Source organism: Alexandromys fortis, unplaced genomic scaffold (assembly GCF_014885135.2).
Source record: "Alexandromys fortis isolate MF-2015 unplaced genomic scaffold, M_Fortis_MF-2015_v1.1 scaffold_14, whole genome shotgun sequence".
NCBI classification, from domain to species: Eukaryota; Metazoa; Chordata; class Mammalia; order Rodentia; family Cricetidae; genus Alexandromys; species Alexandromys fortis.
In genome coordinates this window covers 9810835-9825438 of record NW_026067910.1, presented here as the reverse complement: position 1 = coordinate 9825438, position 14604 = coordinate 9810835, and the positions used below count along the sequence as shown (strand labels likewise).

The 14604-nt window shown below is 41.8% G+C and overlaps 1 protein-coding gene across 20 annotated transcripts in view; it reads right to left on the bottom strand.

Annotated features, from left to right (window-relative positions):
* Positions 1–14604, bottom strand: part of LOC126499088 (60S ribosomal protein L31-like) — a 78668-nt gene that overhangs the window by 42534 nt on the left and 21530 nt on the right. For 6 of the 20 annotated variants that reach the window (XR_007590974.1, XR_007590973.1, XR_007590976.1 and 3 more), the window contains 2 exons: positions 7272–7328; positions 2078–2148 (listed from right to left, as the gene is read on the bottom strand). The exons of 3 other annotated variants lie outside the window; for them this stretch is intronic. Coding sequence is in view for 5 of the 17 variants with exons in the window: in XM_050138131.1 (XP_049994088.1) it covers positions 7272–7328; positions 10766–10781 (73 nt within the window). In the remaining 12 variants the exon portion in view is untranslated. Of the gene's footprint in view, positions 1–2077; positions 2149–7271; positions 8279–10765; positions 10788–14604 lie in introns of those variants that run through there. 11 more of the 20 variants (XR_007590981.1, XR_007590978.1, XR_007590977.1 and 8 more) reach the window with 4 other exon arrangements.

Here is a 14604-nt window from a genome sequence, read left to right as displayed (position 1 = left end):
AGGCAGGAGAGAGAATTGGGTGGGGTTTCCAGGCAGAGAGAATAGATAGGAGGAAAATCTAGAGAGAAGGGAGAGGAGCAAGAAAAGGAGGAGAAGAGGACGTCAGGGGCCAGCCACCCAGCCAGCCATGAAGAAAGAAGAAAGATATATAGAATAAATAAAAGTTAAAAAGCCTAGAGGCGAAATGCAGTTAAAGAGAAATGGGATAACAAAAGCTGATTTTAAAAAAAGCCAAGCTAAGGCTGAACATTCTTAAGGAAAAATAAGTTTCTGTGTATCTATTTGGGAGCTGGGTGGTAGGCCCCCACAGTCTCACTCTGTATCTCAGGCTGACCTCAAACTTGTGGCTCTCCTCTTGACACAACTTCCTGGATGCTAGGATTACAGGTATGAGCCACTATGCCTGGCTTTATCACTGTTTCTTGTATCTTTATACATATTTTTTTGGACTTATATTAAGTTAAAACAGCTAGTAGAAAATTTGAGATGAAACAGTTGGGTTAAAACAAAGTAATTGCAAGCCCAGAAGTGGTGGCGCACACCTTTAATCCCAGCACTCGGGAGGCAGAGGCAGACAGATCCCTGTGAGTTCGAAGTTAGCCTCGTCTATATAGTGAGCTCCAGAACATCCAGGACTGTTACACAGAGAAACTTTGTCTTGAAAAACCAAAGAGAGAGAGAGAGAGAGAGAGAGAGAGAGAGAGAGAGAGAGAGAGAGAGAGAGAGAGAGAGAAGTAATTTCTCATATAATTTCATTCTAAAGGACACTGAAAGAATTTCTACGACAGAATCTGGTAGTTCTCTTTTTCAATTTGATCCTTTACTGAGTAGTTACTAAGTATGTGTAACAAAAGGGAAAGTTTTAAACCATCCCTGTATTTGCTGGGTTTGACTAAAACTGGAAATACAGCCGCTATTACTGACCTACACTCCCAGCTTAAAATCTTTCTTTGTTTTGTTTTCATTATGGTTTATTTTGATTTTGTTTTGTTTGTTTTTTAGATATTCTTACTATGTAGTCCAAGGTGTCCTAGAACTCAAGATTCTTCTTCCTCAGCCTGTCATGTGCCAGGATAACAGTCATGTGTCATTGTGACTTCCCCTTACTCTATCTATTTCTTAATAATATATATTAATTATATATGTATGATTGTCCTAGTTAGTTTGTGTTAACTTGATACAAGCTTAGGTCATTGAGAAGAAGAAATGTCATTGAAAAATAGCCTCAGTAAGAATGGACTATTGGCAAACTGTTGGAGCACTTTCTTAATTAATGATTGATGTGAACGGACCCAGCCCCTTTGGATGGGGCCACCCTCAGGCTGATGGTCTTCCATTATATAAGAAAGTGAGATGAGCAAGCCGTGGGGAGCAAGCCAGTAAGCAGCGCCTTTTCATGGTCTCTGTCTCAGTTCTTGCTCTAGGTTCCTGCTTTGAGTTCCCACTCTGACGTCCCTCAATGATGGACTATAAGCTGTAATATGAAAGAAACCCTTTCCTCCCCAAGTTTTGGTCACGGTGCTTATCACAGCGATGGAAACCTAATTAAACTAATTCTACATTTAATTTTACTTATTGTACATAAAGGGTTCATTATGATATTTTCATGTGTGTACCCATTGTGGTTTGATTAAGAACAGCCCCCAGAGGCTCATATATTTGAATTACCTAGTCACCAGGGAGTGGGTCTGTTTGAAAGGATTAGCAGGATTAGGAGGTGTGACCTTGTTGGTGTAGGGGTGAACTGGGAGGAAGTATGTCACTTAGGAGTGGGCTTAGAGGTTTTAGAAACCCACACCAGGTATGGCCTCTCTCTGTCTGCTACCAGGGTACAGGATGTAAAGCTCTCAGCTACTTCTCTGTGCCATGGGTGCTTCCAAGCTCCCTGCCATGATGATAATGGACTAAACCTTTGAAATTGTAAGCAAGCCCCCACCAAACAATGCTTTTTTTGTTTTTGTTTTTGTTTTTTTGTTTTTTTGTTTTTTTAGTTTCTTGGTCATGGTGTCTCTTCGCAGCAATAGAATGGTAACTAACACAGTACCTCATAAATTTCATCTCGTTGACTGCCCGTTACCTTCACTTATCTTTCTCCCATTGCACCTAATTCCTCTTCCACATGGCTCCACCTGATGCTGCCAGGCTTTTCTAAAGAAAAAAAAAAAAAAGACCCAACAAGTTTTGATAAGGTTGCTGATAGCAAAAAGTATGAGAGATTGCTCACAGGAGCACAGTCACATTACCAATAGTTACACACTCTCTTCTCCAGCGTCCATTAAATGACTCTAGGTCCTCAAACAGGATAAGGCTTTGTGAGCCCTTTCCTTCCTCAAGAGATTTTTGGCTGATTTGATCTCATGAAAATCTTGTACCCGGTGGTGGTGGCACACGCCTTTAATGCCAACACTCTGGAATCAGAGGCAGGAGGATTGAGAGTTCAGAGTCATCTTTCCTATTAGGGACACGTGTCGCTAGGCGTGGTGGTGCATCCCTTTATCCCCAGCAGCTGGAATCAGAGGCAGGAGGATCTCTGAGTTTGAGGCCAGCCAAGCCTACAAATCAAGTTCCAGGTTGAGTTCCAGAACAACCAGATTTACACAGAGAAACCCTGACTTAACAAAACAAATAAACAAACAAACAAAAAGCCCAAAAACCAAAAGCCAACTAAACAAACAAAATAGTGATAAAACACAGTCCTTTCTCTTCCCTTAGAGAACAGCTGAGGAGATAAATACAGGCATAAAAACACACCAAGCATCCATAAATCTCCAGACATAGTTCTGGGGGTTATATGTTAGCTCATTTAATATTCATATACTATATAATCATTGTGTTTTGTTTCATTTGTAATTATAAAACTGAAGCACATAGCAAGAAAGCAAATTGCTCAGGATGACAAAGAATGAAAATATAGAATAATGATTTGAACCCTGAACTCCAGAACATATGCCCACCATCCCTTCTGAAGCACTTTAGGAAGAATAGATTGCACAGATGAGAAATGCCAATACTGATGAATATAAGCAGCGTTCCAAGTGCCCCCTCCTTAATTCACATCTTAAAACACTTTTGCTTGTGACAGCATGACAGGAAAATATTTTTATAACAAAATATTTAATATAAAAATAAATCTTAGCACTAGTTTTAAAGGTGCTTTCCTAGTACTCATTGTTTTGGAAACATGATGGTTTGAATTGGGCAGTTTTTCTTTTTCTTCTTTATTTGTTTGAACCACTTTAAGGCCTTAGTGGTTGGATTTGTTTCATTTAAAGCAGTCACCTAACAGAGCCAATACTAGTGAAGGGCCCACTTTAACGTATGCCCAGGACTGAAGACGCAGGAAGAGATGCAGAAACTCAAGTGTGATGTAGATTCTCCCCTTTGCTGCAGTCATCTCTTATTTAGCCTCTGTTGCCAAGCATCCGTGAATCTATACCTGCTGTCTACAGCCAGGTCTAGAAATCCCGCCCCACTGCCTGAGCCACTATACAATAAAGAACAATGGATGATTTTATCTAATGTTATCTCCAAAGATGAAAATGTCTTACAACATACCTCCATGTTGTAAGCTGTCAAGCTAACGTTGTTGAATCTGCCCAAGGGGAGTAACAAATAGCCCTTTCTTTAAGCCATTAAGATATTCATTGACTAGATAAGGCAATCTGAATCACTGGAAGAAGTGAGCAATGCGTTTTAACTGCTCCCGTCTCTACCTTCTCCAAAGTGCACAGCCAAAGAGAACACTGGGGAAACAGCCATGGAAATTTTCTCCATGACAAAGCCTAGAACAAGGATGTGGTGTGTTCTTCGATGCATCATCGAAGAAGGAAACTACTTTCCTACGTTGCTTAAGCTACTTTACATATTTATTTCCTCACCACAATGATAGCACAAAACGCATATATTAGAACCTATCAGACCGCAGCACAAACTAAGTCTTTTAACAAAACATTTTATTTTTAGATCCTTGTAACTCCATCCTTGGAAAACCATCCCTAGCTTTCCTGAAACCCCTCCAACAACGATGCTATCCTGTGCCCTTTTCAAGTACCAAGGTCTTTTAAGATTTTGAATTTTTATTTTATTTGTTTGCTTGTTTGTTTTGAGACAGGAGTTTACCACCTTGCCCAAACTGCTTTAACTTCACTCTGTAACCCAGGCAGAACTTGAAATAGTGATTCTTCTGCTTCAAGCCTACAAGTAACTAAGATTACAGGCTAGCATCCCAGGCCAAGGGTGGGTTTTAAAATTCACCCTCTTAAAGTTAACCTTCAAATTTTTACCAAAGTAGATATGGCTCATGGCCATAATCCTAAAACCCAAGGAGGTGGGTATAGGAAGGTCAAGAGTTCAAAGACAGTCTGATTTTACTCAGAAAACACACAGACACAAACAGAAAGAAAGAAAGAAAGAAAGAAAGAAAGAAAGAAAGAAAGAAAGAAAGAAAGAAAGAAGGAAGGAAGGAAGGAAGGAAGGAAGGAAGGAAGGAAGGAAGGAAGATGTTACCACATTTCTTCATTCTTTATAGCTGTTGTTTTGGACAACTTTAAAGAAAATTGTCAACAAAGTGTGTATTGCATTAATTATCTTGCAAGTACCCCATACTAAATAGACTATTTGCTGTTTAACCATAGGCATGGAGGGAAGATGACAAAATCTTATGTAATTGTTAATATTAATCTTGTCTTGACAGGATCTAGGATCACCCAAAGGAAAAATTTCTGGCCATGTCTGTTTCTGGACTGGGAAAAGATGGGAAGACCCCATCCTAAATGTGAATGGCACCTTTCCAAGGCCTATGAACCCGGACTGAATAGAAAGAAGAAAACTGTCTGAGCACCTGTGCTCATCACTCTCTGCGTCCTGACTCGAGATGCGACTTGACCAGCCAGCTCACTCTCCAGTTTCCGTGACTTCTGCACAATGATGGGTCAACTTGGATCCGTAAAGCGCACTGCAGCATCCCTTTGTATGTTGCTTTTGTCAAGGACTTTATCACAGCCACAAGAAAACTAATGCATCTTACACCACAGGAAAAAGGAAGCAGCTAAAAAGAAAGATGGCTTAGCTAGTGATCAATGAAAACTGGATTGCAGCCGGGCAATGGTAGCACATACCTTTCATCCCAGCACTCTGGAGGCAGAGGCAGGTGGATCTCGGAGAGTTCGAGAGCAGCCTGGTCTACAAAGCAAGTCCCTGGACAGCCAGGACTGTTTCACAGAGAAACCCTGTCTTGAAAACAAAAACAAAAACAAACCAAACAAAACAAAAATTGGATTGCAGCTTGAACCTCTAGTCTCTCTCCTCCAGATGTTCTTTGCTTACCCTCAAATGTGTCAAGAGATTTAGTACTAAATTTAAAAATGAACTTGAGGCCTAAGTGTAATGGCACACACATTTAATGCTGGCATTCAGGAAGCAGAGACAGGTGGATCACTGAGTTTCAAGCCGCCCTGGCTTACACAGCTCCAGGCCAGTCAGGACTACACAGTGCTACCCTAATAAATAAATAGATTAGAAAGGAAAAGAATTTGGGGGCCTTGGGCGTAGCTTAATGGAAGAGCACCTTACAGAAAGCCAAGAAGCCTTGGGTTTAATCCTCAGCAACCGCCAACTCCCACTCCCAAAAGGAGAGAATTTCTGCAGAAGTCAAGACTTCCATAGAGAAATACTACATTGTGAAGATTGCTACTGAGAGCAAGGCTAGGATATCCCTGAGTTTCTCGCAACTGGCCTGTCCTTTGCTCAAATTGTCACCTGCCCTGTCCAGAAATGCCTCTGTGCCTGTGGATGGTGGCTCTAAGGGAACTGTGCTGCAGCTCAGAACCGGTTAGGGCTTCCCAAGGTGCAAACTCATTTTGTGTCCTAAGGTGGTGTGTTATCATCAGTGAGCTCTCAGGAGGAACAGAGTGTGGAAGCTGGGCCCAAAGATACAGGCCAGCAATACGGCCCTTGGGAGGTGAGACCGAAGATGGCACTGACAACCAGGCTGGCTACATAACATCATGAGACAGGATCTCAAACAAGAAAAGAAAAGCCCGGCAGTGGTGTGGGCCACAGGGTGAGTCCCAGGACAGGCTCCAAAGCTACACATAGAAACTGTCTTGAAAAACCAATAAATAAATAAATAAATAAACAAACAAACAGAAACAAAGAAACAAAAGAAAGAAAAAGGTGACTTGTGACTACTTGCCCTTGAAATGAAAAGATAAATCAGAATTGAAAACACAAAATCAAAATGCAGCCTATTCTAGTACAAGTTCACTGTTCTAGTTAAGAGTCTATAGCTACTGTCATGAAATAACCCCGGGACAGCACATCCCCATAATCCTAGCCCTGGGAAAGCTGGGCAGAAAGACTCCAAGTTCTAGGTCAGTTTGAACCACGACCCTGTCTCAAATCAACAAAGGATTAAAAAAAAGTGTAAATACTGAAAAAAAAATTCAAAGCAGTTTCACTTACACTATATTTAAAAGGTGTATGCAATGGGCCTTTGTAATTATTTCTTCATAATTCGATAAAGAATGCAAGGTAGACAAAACATACATTATTGCTTCTGAGATTCGGGGTCCCATCTGGGTCTGTAGGTCTTACAGAGGGAATCAGGGACCTCTCTTGAGGAGTTTACTCTCGTTAATAAAAGAATTTAAGAATGGACTCATTGGAAACTCAGGAACAATTTCACTAAAGTTCAAAAGGGAAAGGCTCAGGCTGTGAAAGCTGTGACCCTCGCCTAGGCAGCTGCCCAGAGGAGGAGGGGAATCCAGCCGAGAAAGGAAGGACAGCATGCCCTTTTAGCTGGCGTGAAGGTCAGCCACATGAAGGACAAACAGCCACGGTGGCGAGAGAAAATGCCTTTTGAGAAAGAGGCAAGAAGCCTAATCGTGGGGACATCCTGTTAAAGAAAGCAGGCTTAGAAAAGAGAGAGTCGGAAGAATAAGAGAGGTTACGTTTGTCTGAATTCAGAAAGGCAAGCGTCCTCTACTGCAACATTATACCATGGGCTTCCCTTTACTGCCCCGTAAGCTGGAAACCTTACAGGGAGGAGGCTGACACAATGAATAATAAACTTCAGAAAGCACTTTTACTTCTAAAAACCCAGCTCTTGGGGTGCGGAGGCAGGAAGGTCAGAAGTTCATGGCTACCCTCTGGTCTATGTCAGTCACTGTCGGTCTGGGCTATATGAGACCCCCGTCTACGTAAAAAAAAAAACTTTACATTTAAGAGATGGCAAGCATTTCTTGAATGCATAGAAACAAATATTCTCTTACCCACTTGAAAGGGTCTCCAAAATCTCTCATTGAACTCTGTGTCAGTGAGCAGATCCTCTGGGGGAAAAAAAAAAGAAAAGAAATGTGGCCCAATAAAATATAAACCATTTTGCCTAAAACAATAAAGCCAAGTTGAGTTGGTTTGTGTTTACAAATTATGACTATTTTAACTAGCAAAGAATTCAAGACCGCACCATTTTATCTATCATTATCTCTGTAAAAGGTCAGCCACAGATTATATCCTAACTTTTACTGGTAGTGATTTCTCGCCACTTCATGGTAAGCTACCTCATGAACCTCTGGGAACGAACTCTCTGGGGCAATAAGTAACAGTAGCTCTCTTTCATGGCTTTGCCCTCAGAGGTCTCCCACACTGTTCATCTAATTATGGCATTGCCCGTTGTCCCAGGCAAGTTGCAAGGCCTTTGGAAACACGGTGAAAGGCGTTCTTAAGGAGATGGCAGCAAAGAGAAGCAGGGTTACGTGGCACAGCCCAGCTGTGTGGTACATCCCTTAAAAACCAAAACGAATAATATTTGACAGTGCAGATTTGGGTCATTTTCAAGGTATAAAATAGCTCTCAGCTTTGTGAAATAGAAAAACAGAGGTTCTAGGGTGTGGTGCTTCCTGGTTCTAGGGTAACTTTTCCCCATTGTAAGATAGGTCAAAGGCACAGTATAAAATTGAGTCAGTAGACAGCCCCTAGGCCTAATCTTCTTGTCCCATTACAAAATTCATAGTCATTAATCCTCTGTCTTAATCGTGTCTCACCAGTAGTATTTTGCCCAGTGAGTGACAGCCTCCTCCTAGGGATGGTTTGGTTTTGTTCTGTCCTGTTTTGTCTCAGAACCTGGCTTCCAAGACCCACCCTCTGCACTTGCCTCCACTCGCCTCGGTCTTTGCTTCTTTTGCCACACAGGCCTCTTCTGTCCCATCTCTTCCTCTCAAAGCCTTGGCTTTAGCTATGCACATAAAGAAAACAGGGACCAGGCACCTCCAACTCCTATGCTCAGCAACTTCTGGCCAAGAAAGAAACCATTAGGCAGAGCCCAATACACAGCACTGTGTCATGTGGCCATGAAGTCACTATCCCTAAAGAACTGTGGCGCAGGTTTCCAAACTGCCAGGACACCTTCCCAGAGCCAAGAGGCTCTCTATAACTCAGAGGACTCACAGACGTTCAGACCTCTTAGGGAGAATTTGTATGTTTTCTACCATTAGCTGAACTTTGTTTTCCTTCCTGGGAGGCAAGCAGCTCAGGGCTCCCACACCCAAATTCAGAACCCACTGTTGAGTTTGGCGTGGTAACAACATCTAGGAAGTGGAAGCAAGGGAGGGTCAACGTTCAGGCCAATGCCAGCTTGTGCTCCACAGAAAATCCCTGTTTCAAAAGGATGTGATGCTGATAGTCAAGCAGTATTGTTTTTGTACATGAAGGATTGAGTTCCACTCCGTCATTCCTAAGGGTGAAGTCTGCTTCTCTTCAAGCAACCAACGCTTCAGATCTTTTGGAAAAATATTTTTTCTGTTAATTTAATTTTATTTTCTGTGTATGAATGTTTGGTTTCCATGTATCATGTGTGTGAGTGCCTAGTACCCACAGACGCCAGAACAGAGTGTTGAATCCCCCAAAACTAGGGTTACAGATGACTTTGAGTTGTCATATGGGTGGTGCAAATTGAAACCGGGTCTTCCATAAGGACAAGTGCTTTTAACGGCTGAGCCATGTCTCCAGTGACATCACAACCCCCATTGTTTTTAATAAAAAAAAGCTTTCCTGTTAATCTTTTCTTAAAAAAAAAAAAACAAAATCAGTCACTTTAAGGATGGATAACTGTACAGAGATAATATTGTCTGGAACTGCTCCAAAGTGTTACTAGACCAACATGCAGTCAAAAACTTGACTCATGCAAAAATGAAGCCCTATAGGACTTACTCCAGGCAAGCATTCATGGTTTAGAATCAGATGACTTGCATTTTAACTGTAAAGGACTAAAAATGAACTTTATTTTTAAAAATCCATTACTGTGCGCACACTGCAATTCTTCCCATTGCTGCAGAGAGTCTCACTGATTTCAAAGGAAGCTCTAGCTACAGCTCCAGTGTCGGCTCATTGCTGGAAAGGGTCACGTGGGCTGCTTCAGTAGAGGGAAAATATTTTGTAGGGGCCAGAGGGGGAGAATCTTGTTTGTCATTGATTTGTGAGGTGCTAAGTAAATTTCAGCCTAAGCGCTTCTTCTCTGAAGTAGTCTGGTCTGTATCAGCGACATGAGGCTTCCCAGATAGAAAGCATCCCACTTGCATAATAACTTCAGTTGCTTATATTCTGTTATTCCAACATTGCCTAGACAATGCATGCACAATCATAATTACTAATTATAAAACATATAGGCATGAAATCATGTAGAAATCTATATATTCCATATGTTAATTTGCATCTTTCAACTGATGTAGCGAAAACAATTGGAAGATGGTGTTCTAAAAGGAAAGGCTGGGTCTGGAGAGATAACTCAGCCATTTTTGGATTTGGTTCTTTTGTTATTCTGGGAGGAGATGTTTGTCTTGTTTTGTTTTCTGAGACAGAGTCTCACCAAACATCCTTAGATGGTCAGGAACTCACTGTGCAGACTGGGCTGGCCTCAAACTCCTAGAGGTGTACCTGCCAGGTGGTGGTGGCACACACCTTTAATGCCAGCACTAGGGAGGCAGAGACAGGCGGATCTGTGAGTTCAAGGCTAGCCTGGTCTACAAGAGCTAGTTCCAGGACAGGCTCCAAAGTTTCAGAGAAACTTTGTTTTGAAAAAAAAAAAAACAAAACAAAAGAAAAACAAAACAACAACAACAAAAAAAAAAACCAGAGTGAAAGATAACACTCAACTCAGTTTATTTTCTTAAGATTAGGTAGATTTTGGGACATAAAGGAAGACAGGGTTGGGGAGGGGCATACAGAACTAAAAGAAGGAAAATTTGATATAGTATAGAGTGACTATCATTCATGAATATTTACTTGCTAGTCTTCAGGACAAATTATATATTCCTAGAAAATATATGTCTAGTAAGTCAGTAGTAAATGGACAATTTCTGAGTGCTGTAGATGGTTTTTTTTTGGTTAGGACCACAATCAGCTCTGTTCTGCCAGTCACTTCCCAAATAGCCACTCAGAGACTAAATGTTAACTATAGATGCTCAGCAGATAGCTTAGGTTGTGTTTAGCTAGCTCTTTAAAAAAAAAAAAAGATTTATTTATTTATTATGTACACAGTGTTCTCCCTGCATGTATGCCTTCAGGCCAGAAGAGGATGCAAGATCTCATTACAGATGGTTGTGAGCACCATGTGGTTGCTGGGAACTGAACTCGTGACCTCTGGAAGAGCAGCCAGTGCTCTTAACCTCTGAGCCATCTCTCCAGCCCTTAGCTAGCTCTTATAACTTAAATTAGTCTATTTATATTAATCTGCACACTATTCCAAGGCTTATTTACCTCATGTACGTACCTCCCATACTGTTCATCTGCTTCTCATGGCGTCTCCTCAGACTTCCTTTACTCTTCCCTTCTTCCTCCCAGCAGTTTCTCTGTCCCCAAAATTCTGCCTAGCTATGGACCAATCAGCTTTTTATTAACAATGAGAGTAACACATTTTCGGTGTATGGAAATATTAGTCCACAGCAGAGTGCTTATTATACACCAACAGCATACAATTCATGAGCTTGCAACCTGTAGAGTAGCACAGAGCTTTGTCTTCAATTGGGCCCTGAAACTGCATTCGTGAGCATCCATTGTCTTAAAATACCTAACCATGTGGGGGCAAGAGTCCCTGTGATGATTACTATCAATCGTCAACTCAAAAAGACCAAGAATCAGCCAGAAGTCAAGCCTACAGGTGTGTCTATTGTAGAGTTTCTAGACTTTATGAATTGAAATGAGAAAACTTACCCTAAATGTAGGAGATACAACCCTTGGGGCTAAAGTTCCAGACTGAAGAAGAAAAGGGGATCCCTTTCTCTTATAGAACCAGCTGCCTCAAGCTCTTCCTGCCAAGCCTTCTTACCATGACAGACAGTTTCACTTTGAACTGTGACCAAATAAGTCCTTCCTTTAAGTTACCTTTGTAAAGAATTTTGTCACCACAATGAAAAAAGTTACTAATCCAGTTCCCATTTTGTTGTTGTTGTTGTTTGAGACAGGGTCTCTCGGTAGCTTTGAAGCCTGTCCTGGAACTAGCTCTTATAGACAAGGCTGGCCTCAAACTGACAGAGATCCTCCCTGGTGCTGGGATTAAAGGCATGCATCACCAATGCCCGGTTCAGTTCCCATATTTTAATCTTGTACTGAACCTCACAAATTAAGTGCCAGATATTGGAAATGGAGCAATCACCACAACAAAAAGATGCAATGCCCTTCCCAGATAATTCCTAGAAAGAATAAAGAAAATACAATATTTTAAATGTATAAGATGAATCAATAAAACAAACTAGTCATATGATAAAGAAAATAAGAGAGCTTGTACTCAGACAATCTCAACTTGTTCAAAAGTCAAGGAAACAAAATCTACCATCAAATTAATGATTAACATATATTTTCATTTTCCCCCATTGCCTCAGTCTTGCCATGATGAGATCTGAAACACAGCAATTTTGTGGTGCATCTCTTCAATTCTGCTGACTTTCACGGTGCAATAGTTAATATACTTAAGGGAAATCTAGGGCATCACAAGCCAGAACTGGATCTGCGGTTTTTTTTTTTTTTTCCTGTCCTTGCCTGCCCACATTTTATTTGCCATGCTTGAATTTGTGGTAAATAAAGTTATAATCTGGTTTTTCAGCTTTGGTAACGTTCAAAAGATGAGTCAAGAAAGAGTACCATCCCTAGCCCTTGTCATGTGAAGTTAAAAAAATAAATAAATAAGAACTCAGCGTGCTGTGGGTGGAAGTCTGAGCACATCTGCATTCAGCACTTTGGTCAGCTGGATTGTTAACAGTATGTTCCGTCTATCCAAGGCGTTAGGGAGACCATCGAGCTGACACAGGGCATGGGTGTTTGTAGTAGGACTAACGAAGAAAAGGAGCAGAAGACATTCCAAAGTCTTGGCCTCCTGGAGTCTGGGAGCAGAGCTCCAGGCAGGGAATGCTGATCTTGTGAGTCAATGCCTCCTTGCATCTCCTCCTGAAGCAACTGAGCCACCTCTGTGGTTCTGACATATGACTAGCCTATGAGGACATTTTGTGGGCTTCAGTGCCTGATTTTCTGTGAGGATTTATGTGGACTTTATGTTCAAATTCACTGAGAGAATGAACATCATTTCAAAAGATTTACATAGATTATGATTTCAAGGGCAGCCTGGACTAGGAAGCCAGGGTTTGACCCCAAAAAATAAAATAATAAAGAGATTTACCAGGAGACAACAATCTTCTTCGAATGTTTTGTTATGCTCTGACGTTAGTTAAGCACAATTTTAGAAAGAACCCTGTCTCCCACCTAGATCACGCCCTCCTGGCTAGCATAGACAGTTGCCCTTTCCTCAAGCCCTAATACTGAGTGAGTCCAACCTAAAGTTTCAGCATCAGCTTATCAAGTGGCCAAACTCTCATCTCTTCACGATTTGCTTCCTTGCCTGGACATCTGGAGTTTCCCTTCCATGTATTCATAGCCCATGTCATCTTAGACCATCTAACCAGAAGGGATAGGAAATCAACAAACTGACAAAACAAGGATAGGTGCCAAGCCTGCCCTACAAAACAGCAAATGCATTGGGAAGGAGACATCTTAAAAAGGAAGGAATTCAGACATAGCCTGTAGGAACTGTCAAAAATTTGCTATCTGTTTACCACAGAGCTATAAATCCATACCACTGCAATGAATGTGTGTGGGGGGATGTGGGGCCATAATCCCAACATCTGAAAGACTGAGAAAGGACAATCAAGGGTTCTAGGCTCTTCTCAGCTACAGCTAAAGCCAGCTTAGGCTATGAGACCCTGTGGGGAATGGAGGAAATCTTGAGTGAGCGGATGTATATTGCTGACATGGGCACAGACATAATAAGGACCCCAAGGCCTCAGTGTTATAAAAAATTGGCAAATCTGTTTCTCCATAGCTCAGGAGGGCGACAATATTCTCCTTGGGGTCCAAGTATGAGTGAGTATGGATGAGTGACCAGGGTGTATGAAGACCAGCAACCGCTGCTTCCTCCTCATCTTGGATATTTACAGTCTGAGAACTGCTCTTCCACAGAGACCTCCTACTGAGCCTAGCAAGCCCCTCCCCCAGTGCTATATTTAATGTTCTCCAGTTTGCTGGCAACAGTAGGCACCCTCCACCAGAGGTAGCAGATATCCCCCTGATCCCAGCTTTCCTGTATGTGTGTCCTTGTCTGTATGTCTGTTCTTTCTTCACTCCCTTCACATTGACTAACTAAACCTCCAAAACTGTAAGCAAGCCTTTCCTTCATAAGAGTTGTCATGGTCATGGTGTCTCTTCACAGCAACAGAATACTGATTAAGCCAGACACCCTCCCTCAGAAACAAACCAAAACCTAATATATTTTTTTAAAAGGGTTTGGCCAGGCATTGGTGCTGCACACCTTTAATCCCAGCACTCAGGAGGCAGTGGCAGGTGAACCTCTGTGAGTTCAAGGCCAGTCTGGTCTATAAGAGCTAGTTCCGGGACAGGCTGCAAAGCTACAGAGAAGCCATGTCTCAGAAAACAAAAATTAAACAAAGCAAAAAAAGTTTCTTGAAGAGGTTGAAGATTTAACTCCATGGTAAAGGACTTACTTCCCTAACAAGTACAAGACCCTAGGTTTAATCCACAACTGAAATTAAGAGGGCAGGGTGGAGTGGGGGTGGGGTAGAGACTTGACTCAGTCAATAGACTGCTTGTCTAACAAGCACAGAGCTATGGGTTCAATCCCAGCACTGTAGGAATGTGTGTTTGGTGGTACACATCTGAAACTCCAGCTAGTGGAAGACAGAAGGAGGAGCAGAAGATCCAGGTCATCCTCCGTGTGGCAGAGGACAACCTGGGCCTCCTTAGATCAAGCTCCAGGGCTTTCATTCCAAGTGCCTACTATTTATTTATTTATTTATTTATTTATTTATTTATTTATTTATTTATTATGTATGCAATATTCTGCCTGTGTGTATGTCTGTAGGCCAGAAGAGGGCACCAGACCTCATTACAGATGGTTGTGAGCCACCATGTGGTTGCTGGGAATTGAACTCAGGACCTCTGGAAGAGCAGGCAATGCTCTTAACCACTGAGCCATCTCTTCAGCCCCCAAGTGCCTACTCTTGCCATATGTGTAATGGTTGTTCTGTTTCTTTAAGAGACAAGCCA